Below are 17,682 nucleotides of genomic sequence, written 5' to 3' on the forward strand. Positions count from 1 at the left end.
AAACTTTTTCTCATATTTGACGAGGTTTGGTTCTCAGACTTTGAATTGTCACTGACATTGATTGATAACCAATTGTGAGTCACTAAAAATAAAAGATTTTTTGATACTTAGCTCTTTGATGATTCTTAAGGCCTTTATTACAGCCTCGTACTCCGCTACGTTATTGGTGGCTTTGAAGGCGAGCTTCGACGCATACTGAAGTTTTATGCCAGTTTAGGACTACAGAAAGATCCTGATTCCTACGCTCCCGGCTATGCAAGCTCCATCTGCCCAAACTTTTCATTCTTTTATGGTAGCTCTAGAGGACACTGGGGGTTCAAGCGGTTGGGTCATCTCTGCCACAAAATCGGCTAGGACTTGGACTTTTATGGCTTTTCTGGGGACATACTTGATATTGTAGACTGATAATATTACTGCCTAGATGAACAACCATCCTGACAGCTTTGGTTTGTGCAAAATCTTTCGCAAGGAATAATCGGTTCTGACTTCTATGGTGTATGACTCGAAGTATGTCCGTAATTTTGTGACTGACATGAGTACTGCAAATGCTAATTTTTTAAAAGGAGGATAATTTAACTCCACCCCTTTTAGAACTTGGCTAACATAAAGTACCTGACTTTGTTCTCTATTACTCTCTCGAATGAGTACTGAGCAAGCTGTTTTCTATATTACAGACAAATATAAGAATAAAACTTCACCTTCAACAGGCGAGCTTAGTAATGGAGGAGAGAATAAAAAGGTTTTTAAACTTTCAAAAGCCTTTGCGCGCTCTTTTCCTTACTCAAACTTACCTTTACTCGTGAAGAACGGGAGGCACCTTCTTACTGAACAGGATATGAATCGGCCCAAGGCGGTGATTCGCTAATTTAGCTTTTGTATCTCGTTGATGGTCTTGAGTGCTTCTATGTTTTGAATAACGCTGGTCTTTTTCGGGTTCGCCTCTATGCCTCTTTCTGAGATGATATATCCTAGGAATTTTCCAGCCTTTACCCTGAAGGTATACTTTTTCGGATTCAACTTCATTCCCGCATTGCCAGGACATCAAAGATTCTTTGGATATCCTCCGGAAATTCTTTTAATAATCAATTTTTAACCACCATATCGTCGACGTGCACTTCGACAGTAGACCCCAGTATGTTTTTAAAGATTCTCAATACCAACCTTTGGTATATAGCTCCTGCGGTTTTCAATCCAAAAGGCATTATCTTGTAGCAGAAAACTCCCGTGTCTGTTATGAACGCGGTCTTTTCTGCATTCCTGATATTTATCATGATTTGGTGATATCCTAAGATGATATCGAGGAAAGAGACCATCAGATGGCCTGAGTTTGAGTCTATCAATCTATCAATGGACGATAAAGGGTAATGATCTTTCGGACATCTTTTATTTAGGTCGGTGAAGTCCACACACATTCTCCACTTTCCGCTAGCTTTCTTTACCATAACTGCATTGGCCAACCATATGGGATACTATACTTCCTTTATTAATCCTGCGCTCAAAAGTTTATCAACATCCTTTTTGATCACCTGCTGCCTCTCTGGTGCAAACTTTATTTTCTTTTGTTGGACTTGTTTGACGTTCTTGTCGACAGATAGCTTGTGAGTGATAAGGGTCAGGTCTACACCTGTTACAACTTTTGGAGACCAAGTGAAAGTCGACACTCAATTTTTCAATAATCCTACTAAACGTGAACTTGCCTTACCAATTAATGATGTGTCGAATTGTACCTTCTGCTCCTTTCTTATCTGGACCTCCTCTACCAGATTGGCTGCTTCTGATTTTATATGAGATTTTGATTTTTTTAACAAGCCAATTGGCATAGTTGCTTTCATGAGACTTTCTGTTAGGGGTTTGTAACCTTCTTTGGCTAACCTCGTATGGCTTTGGACCACTGCTATACCACTTGGAGCTGGAAGCGTAAGACACATAACATCCATGTTAATAATAATACTGTAGCAGTTTTGTAATACCCGGCTCGAGTCCGGCATCGGAATTCCTATAGTCCGGTGGAATCTCGGGTGTCGGAACCCTCGAGAAGGGTAATACATATGTTTTTTAAGGTATTTTCACTGGTTTTCATGTTTTGAAGGGTTAAAAGACTTGAGTTTTGAAAGAAAAGCAACAAGGGAGAAATGCAAAGGTTCGGCCGCCGAAGGTCACTTTCGGCCGCCGAACATTGCATGGTTGCGGCTTCACGTTCGGCTGCCGAAGGTGGTCTGGCCAGCCACCTATAAAAGGGCCAAGGGTCGGTGGAAGGAGGTTATTTCTCCTCCACTTGCAGCCAGAGGTGAGTTTCAGCCTCTCCTACGTTGACTTTCATGTTTTCCATGATTTTCATCAAATCTTTCAAGAGTTTTAAGAGTTTTGGTGATTTATGAAGGTTTTGAGCAAAAGAACCAAGTTTTGAAGCTTGGAGCTTTGGAAGAGCTTTTCTTCATATCTCTACGTTGGGATCCTTCATCCTCAAGTTTTTAAGAGGTAAGTGAAGATCCTGAGCTTCTTTGATGGTTTTGAAAGGTTTTATGAAGTTTGTATGGGTAGTATGCATGTTTAGGTTTAGGTGAGGTTTTTGGTGATTTGTGGTGTTCCAGCATGATTAAGTGTTGTGTGTTATGTTTGTTTGGGGTTTTAGGATAGTTTTAGACCCCTTTGTGCATATATATGTGTATATGCTAGTTGGGAGTAGTTGATGTGCATGTTGGTAGGTTTTTGGGCAAAGTTTGCATGAAACAGAGCAGGGTTCTGCCCTTCAGGCAAAACCAGGTTCGGCCGCCGAAGGAAGGTTCGGCCGCCGAACCCTTTGTGGAGGCAGTTCGGCTGCCAAAGGTTGCCCCCGAAAGCTAGGCTTTCGGTTTAGAAAGGGACTTTCGGCCGCCGAAAGAGGGAGTTCGGCCGCCGAAAGTGTGTGAGTTTCGTCTCTGGACGAGACCTTCGGCCGCCGAAGGTGCCGCCGAACATGCATGAGTTTCGTCTCTGGAGTGGGGTTTCGGCCGCCGAACCTGCCGCCGAAAGTGCCCTGTCCAGCTTCCTTTTGCATGTTTTATGTGATGGTTTGAGGATTGTTTAGAGGGGTTTTGGGGAGTTTCTTAGAGATGTTCTTGAGTGAGTTTAGTCCCTCATTTGAGTCCACCTGTGTAGGTACGGACCAGAGGAATCAGGGACATCAGCAGTGAGTCCAGAGTCAGAACCTGCAGAGTCAGTTCAGAGAGAACTACAGGTGAGTGGAATTTAACTTAATGTTTTAATATGAGAACTGAATATTTTATCATGCTTCATGCATCATGAATATGCTATAGGGTGAGTGCATTAGTGTACACAAAGATGATGCATTGCATTTATCCTTGTACTTGGCACTGCTCCTTGTACATTGCTTATGTGAGACGGCACGGACTTCGTGAGGATTCATTAGCCCTCAGAGGAAAGACCTGGAACAGCCCTACGGGGACCAGGCACACACAGAAAGACCTGGAATAGCCCTACGGGGACCAGGCACATGGTACTTAGGTACCCCAGATAAGATAGAGGGAGTTTTGATCCGTCCGGCCGAGGTGATGTGATTCTGTGTTGCATTCCATGAGAGCATGTTTTGTCACCTGTATTTGCTTATTCTACTCACTGGGCTATCGTAGCTCATCCCTCTCCCCTAATTTCAGTTGTGCAGGTTCAGAGGTCAGAGAGAGCTCAGCAGGGTACAGGAAGAGTACAGAGTCTTGTAAGAGCTAGTGTGGACATGTAAATGTATAGAGATAATGTATATGTATAGTGTAGAGAATGGTGCTTGATTTATAAGACTTGTAATCCCTTTGTGGAGTCACATGATCAGTTTATGTATGTTTTTTTATTGTTGTATGTTTATGAGCAAACCAGGCTTAACATTATGAGATTGATCCGCCTAGAGCCATGAGGAGCTCTAGTAGGGATTGGTAGAGCACAGAGAGAGTGCATGCACAGGTTAAGCCTTGGAATGAAGAAAAGTTTTATGTTTTTACAGCAAATGTATGATCATGTATGGGATTTTACAGGTAGACAGACAGGATAGCAGGCTTACTACGGGTCCCGGCGACCTTAAGTCGATCTGGATCCTAGTGCCGGTGGCAGTTCGGTTTCCGGGCTGTTACAGATTGGTATCAGAGCCCTAGGTTCACATGGTCGGACCTATAGAGCGAGAGTTGGGCTCATAGAGAGGTTTAGCAGGTCAAGCACCATAGGAAAACATGTCCACGAGGATAGGATGTCAGTCCTGTCTATATGCTGATGTGCAATGCCATGAGTTATGCATGTGCATTTTTTTTTGATGTGTTGCTTATGTTTTATGTGTTTGTTGTTTCCCAGAGAGTGAAGATGCGAGGAACTCGTCGATCCGCGAGATTGACTGGAGTCCCACCCGTAAGTGAGGGTACAGCTGCTCGTCCACCTGCCTTGCCAAGGGCAAGATCTCACAGGTCAAGCAGGGAAGGAACGTCACGAGACCCTAGAAGGTCTTCTGACGAGAGCAGGAGAGGAGTAAGCAGAGGGGGAAGGTCAGTAGAAGAAAGAGGTGTGAGGGAAGAGGATCAGAGTAGAGATGCAAGCATGGATGTAGGAAGGTCAGAAGAAGGTATGGGGGAGTCCCAGGGAGGCGTTCAGGCCTCGGGGTTTGGCTATTCACCCTTTCCACAGGGCCCAGAGTATCCGATGGGAGGCACGTCGGATTACTCCAGTTTTGCCCCATATCCACCCTACATGCCATATATGCCCTATCCTTCCTTTTATCCACCATATCACATGTATCCACCCCCACCTGTTCATCCAAGTCCAGTACAGCCTGAAGTGAGGGAACCAGTTCCTCCACCACCACCTCCTGAACCAGTAGCCCCTGTTGTAAAAGCACAGCAACCCAGTTCGTCAGGGGGAAGTAAGGTGAAGATGACCGAGTACTTAAAGTTGGATGCTCCTAAATTCAATACAGGAGATGATCCCTTTGAGTATCTCAGTGCAGTCAGAATGATAACAAGTGAGTTGGGAGCAGATGATGGTAGAGCCATTGAGATGGCAGGGTTCACGTTAAAGTGTAAGAAAGCTAGAGAATGGTTCAAGAACTATGTGGACCCGAGACTTGAGAGTATGACATGGGAAGAGTTCGCCAACGAATTTGCTGGATGGGCTTTTCCTGACAGTTCTAGGGAACTAAAGGTTGTGGAGTTTGAGCAGTTGAGACAGACGGAGGAGATGAGCGTTGATGACTATACAGATAAGTTCCTGGAATTGTTGCCATATGTCGGTCAAGCATATGATACAGATCAGAAGAAGGCAAAGAGATATGCCACAAGGCTTCATCCCAGGTATTTCTCTTTGATTCTTCATGCGGAGAAGGAAAGTTTCCACTCTATTGTGGATGCTGCTAGAAAGATGGAGGCCAGTGCTATAAGTCAAGGTGTAGTTAAGGCACAGTCTTCTGGTGTTAAACCAGGTTCCTCCTCACAGGGTACAGCAAGTGCAAGTAAGAGGAGATGGGAGAAATTCAGAGGAAAGAGAGGCAAGGTCTGGAACAGGCTTAAGTCAGGTCTAGGAATGAGTAGTGGCTCCAGTTCTGGCGTAGAGTTTCCAGTGTGCAAGAGGTGTGGCAAACAGCATAGAGGAGCTTGTCAGTTGGGATCCACAGCCTGCTATAGATGTGGGCAGGAGGGACATTATGCACGGGAATGTCCTCAGGCGACTTTAGTTGCACCATCCCAGCAGATGAGTGCGGGCAGTGTAGTACAGCCCGTAGCTTCAGTCGTACCACCAAGCAGTGGCAGAGGAAGAGGAAGAGGGGTAGCCTCTTCATCAGGGATGGGTTCCCGAGGTGCAGGTCCGTCAGCCCCAGCACGGATTTTCACCCTGACTCAGCAGGAGGCAGACACGTCGAACACGGTGGTGTCAGGTAATCTCATCATTGGGTGTTCAGAGGTGTATGCTTTAATGGACCCCGGTGCTTCTCACTCTTTCATTTCTTCTAGAGCTGCAGAGAGGTTGGGTCTGATGGTGTCTGAGTTAGAGTGTCCTCTATGGGTCAGTGGACCCAAATGTGATCCATCTTTGGCAGAGTCAGTCTGTCGGTTCAGTCCAGTGTGCATAGAGAGTAGATACCTTCCAGCTGACCTGGTGGTTCTAGAGTTGACAGATTTTGATGTCATTCTAGGGATGGACTGGTTCTCTACGTATGATGCTACCCTGAACTGTAGAGACAAGGTAGTCAGTGTCAGAGACCAGGATGGGTCAGAGTGTGTCTTCAGAGGAGACAGGAGAGGGACACCTAGGGGTTTGATATCAGCCCTCCAGGCTCGTAGAATGTTAAGGAAGGGGTGTCAGGGGTTCCTAGCTTATGTGAGAGAGCTAGACAGTCAGGTTAGGGAACCAGTCTCAGTACCAGTTGTCAGAGACTTCCTAGATTTGTTTCCTGAAGAGCTTCCAGGATTACCACCAGATAGGGAAATAGAGTTCGAGATTGAGTTGATGCCCAATGCCAGACCGATCTCTATTCCTCCCTACAGGATGGCACCAGCAGAGTTGCGAGAGTTGAAAGAGCAGTTACAGGATTTGGTAGCTAAGGGTTTCATCCGCCCGAGTACCTCACCCTGGGGTGCTCCAGTATTGTTTGTCAGAAAGAAGGATGGACCTCTTAGACTTTGTGTCGACTACAGACAGTTGAACAAAGTCACTATCAAAAACAAGTATCCTTTACCCAGGATCGATGATCTATTCGACCAGCTGGCAGGAGCAGGTTGTTTTTCTAAAATAGATCTGAGATCCGGATACCACCAGTTGAAGATCAGGGAAGGAGATGTATCCAAGACTGCTTTTAGAACCAGATATGGGCATTATGAGTTCCTTGTGATGCCGTTCGGGTTGACTAACGCCCCTGCAGCATTCATGGATCTCATAAACAGGGTTTTCAGGGAGTACTTGGATCGTTTTGTGATCGTCTTTATTGATGATATCTTGGTGTACTCCCGGAATGCAGAGGACCATGCCCAGCATCTTCGGATAGTGTTGCAAACCTTGAGAGAGCATGGCTTGTATGCCAAGTTCTCCAAGTGTGAGTTCTGGTTAAGGAGCATTTCCTTTTTGGGACATGTTATATCAGAGGACGGTATAGCAGTAGATCCCAAAAAGGTAGAGGCAGTAGCCAACTGGCCTACACCCACTACGGTGACCGAGATCAAGAGTTTTCTGGGTTTGGCAGGCTACTATCGGAGGTTTGTTCAGGACTTTTCGAAGATAGCTGCTCCTATGACCAGACTGACCAGAAAGAATCAGAAGTTTGTGTGGTCAGAGGAATGTGAGGAGAGTTTTGCAGAGTTGAAGAGACGATTAACTTCAGCACCGGTGTTAGCTCTGCCGATCAGTGATGAAGATTTCACAGTGTTCTGTGATGCATCCCGAGTGGGATTAGGTTGTGTGTTGATGCAGAATGACAAAGTGATAGCTTATGCTTCTAGACAGCTGAAGAAGCACGAGCTAAATTACCCGACACACGATCTGGAGATGGCAGCTGTTATCTTTGCACTTAAGATGTGGAGGCATTACCTCTATGGGGTAAAATGTGAGATCTATACGGATCATAAGAGCCTGCAGCACATCTTAAGTCAGAGAGAGTTAAACTTGAGGCAGAGACGGTGGGTAGAATTGCTCAGTGATTACGATTGCAAGATCCAATATCATCCGGGCAAGGCTAATGTTGTAGCTGATGCCTTAAGCCGAAAGTCACTTGGCAGTTTATCCCACATAGCAGTAGAGAGAAGACCGGTGGTGAAGGATTTCTATAAGCTCGTGGAAGAAGGGTTACAGTTGCAGTTATCTGGTACAGGTGCTTTGATCGCACAGATGAGAGTGACACCAGTGTTTCTAGAGCAAGTGGCTCTGAAACAGCACGAAGACCCCGAGTTAGTGAAGATTGCCAGGACTGTTCAGTCGGGCAACAGTGTAGAGTTCAGATTTGATAGTGAGGGGCTTCTTCGGCACGGTAAGAGGTTATGTGTACCAGATGATAGCAGTTTGAAGGCAGACATTATGAGGGAAGCTCATAATACGCGGTATAGCATTCACCCGGGAGCCACCAAGATGTATCAAGATCTAAGAAGGGTGTATTGGTGGCCAGCAATGAAGAGAGAAGTGGCACAGTTCGTGTCAGCCTGCGAGACATGTCAAAGGGTGAAGCTAGAGCACCAGAAGCCGGCTGGACTGCTTAACCCACTGCCGATTCCAGAATGGAAATGGGAGAACATAGCTATGGATTTTGTAGTGGGGTTACCGGCGACGTCTAACAGACTAGACTCCATATGGGTGATTGTGGATAGACTCACTAAATCTGCTCACTTCATTCCAGTCAGGAGTAACTACTCTGTGGACAAGTTGGTGCAGGTGTATGTAGACGAGATAGTAAGGTTGCATGGAGTTCCAGTGTCAATAGTATCAGATCGAGGACCTCAGTTCACCTCCAGGTTTTGGCGGAGTCTGCAAAATGAAATGGGCACAAGGTTGGATTTCAGCACTGCTTTCCATCCACAGACAGACGGTCAGTCAGAGAGGACCATCCAGACCATTGAAGATATGCTGAGAATGTGTGTGTTAGACTTTGGCGGTTCTTGGAGGCAGCATCTACCTCTGGTGGAGTTTGCCTACAACAACAGCCATCATGCTAGCATAGGGATGGCCCCTTATGAAGCTTTGTATGGGAGGAAGTGCCGAACACCTGTTTGCTGGGAAGAAGTAGGAGAGAAAACTCTTGCAGGGCCAGAGATAGTTGAGATAACCAGCAAGTTAGTGCCTATCATCAGAGAGAGGATCAGAACAACTGTAAGCAGACAGAAAAGCTATGCAGACATCCGTAGGAAGCAGATAGAGTTCCAGGAGGGGGATATGGTATTGCTTAAGGTGTCTCCGATGAAGGGAGTGGTTCGGTTTGGAAAGAAGGGTAAACTGGCCCCACGGTACATTGGTCCCTTTGAGATCTTGCAGAAGATCGGGCCTGTATCGTATAAGCTAGATTTACCGGCTTCTATGGAACGAATTCACCCGGTATTCCATGTTTCTATGTTGAGAAAGTTTGTGTCAGATCCAGAGAAGGTTCTGAGTGAACCTGAGGTGGAAATCTTAAGTGATCTCACCTATATAGAGCAGCCAGTGCGGATCCTTGACACCCAGATCAGAAAGCTGAGAAACAAGGAGCTACTCACTGGGCTATCGTAGCTCATCCCTCTCCCCTAATTTCAGTTGTGCAGGTTCAGAGGTCAGAGAGAGCTCAGCAGGGTACAGGAAGAGTACAGAGTCTTGTAAGAGCTAGTGTGGACATGTAAATGTATAGAGATAATGTATATGTATAGTGTAGAGAATGGTGCTTGATTTATAAGACTTGTAATCCCTTTGTGGAGTCACATGATCAGTTTATGTATGTTTTTTTATTGTTGTATGTTTATGAGCAAACCAGGCTTAACATTATGAGATTGATCCGCCTAGAGCCATGAGGAGCTCTAGTAGGGATTGGTAGAGCACAGAGAGAGTGCATGCACAGGTTAAGCCTTGGAATGAAGAAAAGTTTTATGTTTTTACAGCAAATGTATGATCATGTATGGGATTTTACAGGTAGACAGACAGGATAGCAGGCTTACTACGGGTCCCGGCGACCTTAAGTCGATCTGGATCCTAGTGCCGGTGGCAGTTCGGTTTCCGGGCTGTTACAGATTAGTACTGGACAGCCGAGTATCACGTTGTACGAAAATGGGATATCTACCATTGCAAACTTTGCGTTTAATTCTCGCCTATATCTCTCATCACCCAACACCAGGAAAAGGTTGATAGTGTCCAATACTATCATGGTCTTGTCTCCTAATCCTACTAAAGGATAGGAAACTTTAGCAAGATTGTTTTTATCTAAGCCCAGCTTGTTGAAAACATTTAAGATGAGAAGATTAATAGAATTATCTGTATCCACAAGCACCCGCCTTACCTCGTATCTATTCAGCAGGATCTTAACGACCAGTGGATTGTTTTGAAAGAACCCTACTGCCTTATCAGCAAGACTGAATTTTACCTCCTGTTTGGCCTATGGATGATGGATAGATAAGACGTCATCTGCCTCACGCTAATTTTTTCCATTGCTCTTATTAGGTCCTCCCATAATGACATTGTAACGACCCGGAAACCGGTACCCCTTAGTAACGGTCCGAACCATCACTGGCACTAGGATCCAGATCGGCTTAAGGCCGCCGGGACCCGTAGTCAGCCAACTATACTCTCTGTGTACCTGATAATCCCATACATGATACAAACTGACTCAACAATCCTGTAAAACTCTGTAGGCTTAACTGCTGCTACTCAGATATGTCAATCTGAAATGGCCCTCAGGGCCTATACCAGGGACTACTATCTGCTGTGGGTCAAGGGATTGAAACCCTTTTAATCTATAACACATCCCATTGGTATCTCATCAAAGCCATACGTTAAGCCCAACTCACACATTTCTCATCAAGAAACGTAAAACAGGATGCATGTACAAAGGGATTAATCATACATCACACTATGGCAACGACACTAGAGAAAGCACAAGTCTATCCAGTAACTGATAGTACATATCGATACATTACATGACAACTAATCTTTTAATTACATCATGTCCACTATGCTATTACAAACATACATTCATGCATCACTGTTCTCTGCACTCTTGCTGACTTTGACTTCCCATAGCTATCTCAGAACCTGCAAAACTGGGGTTAAGGGAGTGGGATGAGCTACTACAGCCCAGTGAGAAGGAACAGGCAAAACAGTTCATTAATTACATGTTCTCATGAAATGCATCACATCACAACATATCATCAAAAGGATGAACTTGTCACCAATAGCCCTTCAGTGTATACATATAACAATATGTCCAACTTGCCAGGGGCGATTAGGCCTCACCTGGACTTCTCTTCCCTGGCTCTATCACAAGGCCAACTGTGCCAGGGGCGATTAGGCCTCACCTGGACTTCTCTATCTGAGTCAGGTCAAACTGTCTAACTCATAGTACCAGGAGCGACCTGGACTATCCAGGGGCGACCTGGTATGGCTACCTCATGCCATAACTCTATATCTGTACTCTGTGCTCTATCAAGGGCTAAGGATCATCCAACATTCATCCGCACAAATATCATCTTATGCAATGCGTCATATTCGTGAATGCTAATGCAGCACAACCTAATACATAACATGACATTTTATGATGCATGGCTCATGCTAGAATCATGACCTTTCTCTATTTAAAAATCGCAAGTTTAGTTCCACTCACCTGTAGCCTCTGCTTGGCTAACTCTGGGCTAACTAGCTCTGGACCAACTCTAACTCTGAAGCAGCTACTACTGCTAAATACCTCGTTTTCTCGGGTCCAATCCTACAATGGAGGACTTAAATGAGGTACCAAACATACTCTATACAACTGATAAACATCTCTTATACACCTTCCCAAAACCCCTCTAAAACACCTCAAAACATGCATGCAAAACAAGCAAAGGAAGGCTGGACAGGGCACCTTCGGCAGCACCTTCGGCGGCCGAATGTCTCCTCCAGAGACGAAAGTCAGGCATGTTCGGCGGCCTAACTTGGACTTTTGGCGGCCGAACCTGAGTTCATCCAGAACTCAGTTTCGTGCACAAGGATGCCTGCCAGTCCTTCCATCACCTGCTCAACCCTCAATACATGCATTTAGCCCCTCTAAAACATGCATAAACACTTTAACAAGCATAAAGGAGCTTAAAACAACTTAAACTCCAACAAAACAAGCTCACAAGGCACACATCAAACATAAAGGATTCATCAACCCTATATGCCCATCTCATGCAAACTCATGCCTAGCTCCCTTTTCCCTTTACAAAACTCATATAAAACATCATAAAAACCATGGATCAACACTTACCTCTTGAAGAACAAAGGCTAGTATGATTCAAACGCAAAGATATGGAGAAACCAAGCTTCAAACGCATCAAACTCTAAAACCTTGTTTAAAGCTCCTACCTTTTCAAAACAAGGGGCAAACTCATTAAAACCTTGAAAGAGTTGAAGAAAAAACCATGAAAACACTTCAAGGAGATCAAGAACTTACCTAGGCCAGAAGGAGAGAAGAAGTCTCCCCCTTTTTCTGCCACTCGGTGCCCTTATAGCTGAGCAACCGCCTCAGGTTCGGCGGCCAAACCTGCATGCGAAACCATGCAACGTTCGGCGGCCAAACATTGCCTTCGGGGGCCGAAACTAGGGGACTTTCGGCGGCCGAACTTTAACTTTCGGGGGCCGAACCTGCATTCTGCCTCCTTGGCCTTTTCTCTTCCAAACTCAATCATTTTCACTCTAAACCTTTAAAATACTTTCTCTTACCCTTCTAGAAACCTCTGACATCCTTGAATTCCACCGGACGGTAGAAATGCCGATGTCTGAATCTGCCGGGTATTACAGACATGTACCACTCCAGCCATTTCGAGAGATCAAAGAAGAGAAAGATCATCATTTTCTCTTTCTCTTTTTTTTTTAAAAAAAAAAAAAGAAGAGAAAGGAACAAAAGACCGGTTTCAATCCAATGAACAGATAGAGTTCAATGGATTTTCCGGCAACAGAACTAAATGATGTAGTTGAGATTTGAACTGGTGATGTGGCTAGAAAGGGTCTTGGACTGCGATTGGTTTGAACCTGATGGGAGACAATGTGAGGTAGTGGTGAGTGCCTGCGAGAACCACTCAAACGCTCAAGTTAGTAACTGGATAAGAGAAAATGTAATGAAATGCTTAGAGTTTTAGTGTTTTAGAATAGCGTACTTTGTCCCTGCAGTTCTTCTCCTTTTATACTTTAGGAGATTAGGAGGAGTATGGTATATCACTGATAATTTGGTGGTAATACGGCCGTTCGCTTAATATAGGACACCTCCACATATTTAGGTGGAAATTCTGTGATCATAAATATAATCGAGATATGTCAAGCCGTGTTTGATAATAATAATTTTGTATCGAGACTCGCTTTATTGAAAGAGGAACGAACCTTTTAGTGATAAATAATAATTTTTTATCGAGACTCGCTTTATTAAAAGAGGAACGAACCTTTTAGTGATAACTCGAATGCTAAAATCTCCGAATCTTCTACTTATTGTGTTTTCAACTCACTAGGCCATTACACATGAACTTAGTTCGTAATAATAACTTATAACTTTTAGCCAGCATCAAATATAATATATATTTTTATATTAATTATATAAATATATTTTAATTAAAATTATATAATTAATAACTAAATATAAAATATTATAATATTTTTATCATAATTGTATATAATATACATTAATATTGTTCAAATATTATTATTATTATTATTATTATTATTTTGATATTAATTATTTATTATTTTAAAATAAATGTAAAAATATTATAATTTTATTTGCAAAAATAAAATTAAAATTAAAGTAAAAAAATCAGAATCGACTGATATTAGTTCTAACCATACTGAAATCCTACTTAAATATAATTATAAATATTAAATATGATTCTTATAAATTAAACAACAGAATACATTCCTTCTTTTCTCAGATTTTAATTTTTAGTTTTCCCATTTCTTTTAGCCTTTTCATTAATCCTCAACTAAAAATTTTACAAAAATTTAATTTAATTATTTTTTTTACAATTACCTTGTTTAACATAAAAAAAATTAATTTTTTTCAACTTAAAAAAATTTTATTTTAACAAAATTTGAAATTTTATATTATTTTACAAAAAAATATTTAATTTTTTTATTACAAAATAAATCATTCCAAATGAATAGTAAAATATTTCAAAAAATTTAATTTAATTTATTTATTTTCTATCAAATTTCTTATTTATAATAAAAAATTATTTTTTTATTTATAAAATTTAATTTTTAAATAAAATAAAATCATTTATGATTTTATAACAATTTATTTTCTTTTTATAAAATGCAATGTTAAATAGAGAGTAATGTATCTTTATGTGTGCATGTAATTTTCAGTTAAAATTTATAACTTTTATTTGCTCGAAGGCATGCCCAATCCTATTTCAAAAAAAAAAATTATGAAAATTAATAATTTCTTGTAAAAAAATAATTACTTTTATATAATTACTATCTTCTACTATATAAACAATTCTATATTCTAAACCGCTTCGTATAAATTTTTCCCCGCTACTGCTACCCTGCCCAACAAAGAAGCTTCCATGTAGACGGAAAAATCACCCATAAAATTCCAAACTTTTCGATCGCAATCATGAGACGTGGCTCCATACTCATCTTTCTTTGCTTCAACTCTCAACCCAATGTTTCTTTCTCTACCGCATATCAACTTCCTCAATTTTTCTCTTGCTTCTTATTACTTTCTTCTCCATGTTTCCTTCTCCTTGTGTAGGAAAATGGGCGAGAAAATCCGTTTCCACAATCATCTCTGCAACTAGCTTCATTGTTTTCCTCATTTTTGATTTTCTTGACATAATCTTTTGCATTATTTATAGGTACCTTGATGGGTTTTTTGAAGGGAAGCCCTCCCGTTGTTTTTGTGGAGACAGGGGAGAGATACAGGGGAGTGTGGGGGATGATGGAGACAGTGAGCTTTCAGAGACTTTGTATAGGAGGAACAACGTGTTTAGGGGAATGAGATTTCTGGGTTTGGGAAGAAATTGGGAAAATAGCAAGAAATCATTCGGTGGTGGCTGTGGAAGAAGGATTTGGTCTGATTGTGGATGTGAGTCTTGTGTTTCTTGGATGAAGAAGGATGGTGGACACAGTCTGCATGTAGTTGTCAAGGAGCCTTCGACTGGTGATCCTCTAAACCATTAATAGTTTTCTTTTACTGTTATTCCTCTTCTTTTTTCACTTACTATGATTTGCTACTTAATTTATAGGTATATCAATAAAATCAAAGCTTTATCAGAGAGAAACTTGGATGCACAAAATAAAATGAGACTTAAAACTTAACAAAAAATGAGCATTATGTTTATAACTATGGAGGATTTCATTCTGTGGTTGGAAAGCTTCCAGTTATCGATCGTTTTAGTTTCTGTTTGTTTGCTTAGAAATGAAATATAAGAGCTAGGACATATTCTGCTTATTCTTGGTTTGTTTTTGGGCAGCTTCAAAATTCAACTTGCTAATACTGAATTATGCTTAATCCAGGCACCAGCAATTTCTCTTCCTTCATCTTAACTAAATCAGAATATTGATAAAGAATTATGAAACTTTTGGAAAAAATTTATGAACTTTTGATGGGTGATCAATGATTCATTGGCAATTTCCCCCCCTCTCCTCCACTTGTTCTTCTGGTTCTCAGGTAGCAAACAGCTGTTGTTGCCTTCAAATATAAAGAAGTCGCTAATGTTGTTATAATTTATTGTTTTACAGCTGCTGGAGATTTGACAGAGAATGTGATATTCTTGCATGGATTCCTCTCCTCTTCTTCATTTTGGACAGAAACAGTGTTTCCAAATCTGTCTGAGCCTGTAAAGCGTAACTACAGACTATTTGCTGTTGACCTTTTGGGATTTGGAAGAAGCCCTAAGCCAAAAGATTGTTATTACACTCTAAGAGATCACTTGGAAATGATTGAAAAATCCGTTATTAATCCATTTGTATTGAAGTCTTTCCATATTGTTGCACACTCCATGGGCTGCACTATTTCATTAGCTCTTGCTGCAAAATACTCAAACTGTGTGAAATCAATCACCCTCGTAGCACCGGTGAGTGTACAAGACTTAGATGCTATGGTTGATTGAAATATTTTAACCCTTTTCTGCAGATTTCACCATCAATCTTATAGCCAACAGCTCTTAACAGCCATGTCCTGATCTTTTGCTTATGCTCAGGTGGTATTTGCTTAGAGTTAACTTCTATGCATATGCTTGTCCTGACCTTATTCTTGCTCTCTAACTGTAGCCTTACATCTCAAGTTCAAAGGAAGAAGCAAGTCTTACGGCACTTCAACAACTTGCTGGGAAGAGATTATGGCCGCCATTGCTGTTTTGTTCATCATTTATGTCATGGTATGAACACTTAGGCCGATGCGTCTGCTTACTTGTGTGCCGAAACCACAGGATATGGGAGAGGATTTTGAAGCTACTCACCTGGAGAAGGTAACACCAGCTTTAATCCATGCCTTCATGTGGATAATAAATTTTAGCTTATCACGATTTGGACACTAGATATTATCAATACCATTGAATTAGAACTTCATTATTTAACAAGGAAAACCATGTTATTGATCTTTTCTCCAGGGATCTGCATTTCATGATCATGGACATGACCAAGCACACCCATCATTCAGCATGGCATTCAATGCATAATGTGATATGTGGAGGGGCAAAATTTCTGGAGGAAATGTTGGAGAATTTGATGAAATCTGGAGCGAAAATTTGTGTTATCCAAGGTGATGAGGACAAGGTCATCCCTTTGGAGTGTGGCAAAAACATAAAGAGTAAGGTTCCTAATGCAGAAATTAGTATCATCCCAAATGCTGATCATATTGGTGTAATAATAGGTAGAGAGAAGGATTTTACTAGGAATTTAGAGCATATATGGGCCTCATCTACTGATACTGAATAATTCTTTTTCTTGGGTGAAGCAGCAAAACTAGCTTAGCTTGATTCTCTCAAGGTTTCTTTCTTTCCTTCTTTTTCTCTGTTATATTCTCAGCAAACTGACAAGATATACCTTGTATTACGCAGAGATGATAACTTAAAAAAAAAAAAAAAAAAACTTCATGAGCCTATGTATACTCATTTGTATGTTTTAAGTAAAATAAAAATTGGCAGGAATAATCTTAGTCCAGTCTTTTTTTCCTGATTTTAACAAGAGGAACAGGGAAGGGCAGAACCAGTAAATTTTCTTTAGACCATATAAATATAAAATAAATAAATAAAAAATATCAAACTGATTAAAAAATTATAATAAGATAACTATAATAAATATAAGTATCACATTTTCTAAAGCAAGTATTAGGAATTGATAATTTTAATAATTATATATTTTTATAATGTAAAATTTTATTATTTAATAGATATAGGCACCAAAGTATTCCATCAAAATTATATAAATTCAAAGATTTAAAAGTTAAGAAAATGAAAAAAAGGGCATACTAGTATAAAATTAAAAGATACTACTATAAAATAAAACGACATGAAAAATTAAATATTAATAAAATAACAACATAATATATAATATAAATAAATAAATATATTTAAAGTAGAGTGAGAATAAAAATAAAAATTTTCATATTTAAGTTGAATAGTAAAAAATTGCTAGCCTAACATAGGTGACAATGATACGTGAATTACACATTTTTTTACCAAAATTAATCGAAGCATATGACTAGAATTGAGATAATTGTGAAAGGATTAATTTTATTGAGTAAAACATTTAATTTTCTTTTTCAATAGCCCATTTTGAAATAACACTAATTAATTAATCGTGAAATTTAAATAGAAAACTTATTCTTATATATTTATTAAAAAGTCCTCACTATGATATCCTTAAATTAATGTTAACATAGGCAGGTTCTCAATTGGAGTTGCATGTTATGGCCTAAAACACAGGATTCTTTAATTTTAGAAGGTTTAGCTTGTCGGAAATTCTTAATTCTTGCAATAAATGGAAGCTTCTCAGATGTGATCATTGAAGGGGACTCTTCAACTCTCATAAACACATACAACA

The 17,682-nt window shown here is 40.8% G+C and overlaps 1 protein-coding gene across 1 annotated transcript; it reads left to right on the top strand.

The window, feature by feature from the left end:
• The first annotated feature begins 14,246 nt into the window (after positions 1-14,246).
• On the top strand, positions 14,247-16,800 carry LOC110620180 (probable lysophospholipase BODYGUARD 4). The gene is made up of 4 exons (XM_021763806.2): positions 14,247-14,797; positions 15,379-15,713; positions 15,910-16,106; positions 16,248-16,800. The coding sequence occupies exons 1-4, from the start codon at positions 14,368-14,370 to the stop codon at positions 16,573-16,575; spliced, it is 1,290 nt and encodes a 429-aa protein (XP_021619498.1). The 5' UTR covers positions 14,247-14,367; the 3' UTR covers positions 16,576-16,800.
• Positions 16,801-17,682: the final 882 nt, after the last annotated feature.

The sequence above is a fragment of the Manihot esculenta genome, chromosome 8 (genome assembly GCF_001659605.2).
Source record: "Manihot esculenta cultivar AM560-2 chromosome 8, M.esculenta_v8, whole genome shotgun sequence".
Lineage (NCBI taxonomy): Eukaryota > Viridiplantae > Streptophyta > Magnoliopsida > Malpighiales > Euphorbiaceae > Manihot > Manihot esculenta.

Bases quoted from the DNA above. Each gene is read 5' to 3' on its own strand.
- LOC110620180 (XM_021763806.2), top strand. From the start codon at position 14,368: ATGTTTCCTTCTCCTTGTGTAGGAAAATGGGCGAGAAAATCCGTTTCC. The intron at 15,714-15,909 runs GTGAGTGTACAA...CTCTAACTGTAG, and splicing joins CAATCACCCTCGTAGCACCG to CCTTACATCTCAAGTTCAAA. The intron at 16,107-16,247 runs GTAACACCAGCT...TCTTTTCTCCAG, and splicing joins AAGCTACTCACCTGGAGAAG to GGATCTGCATTTCATGATCA.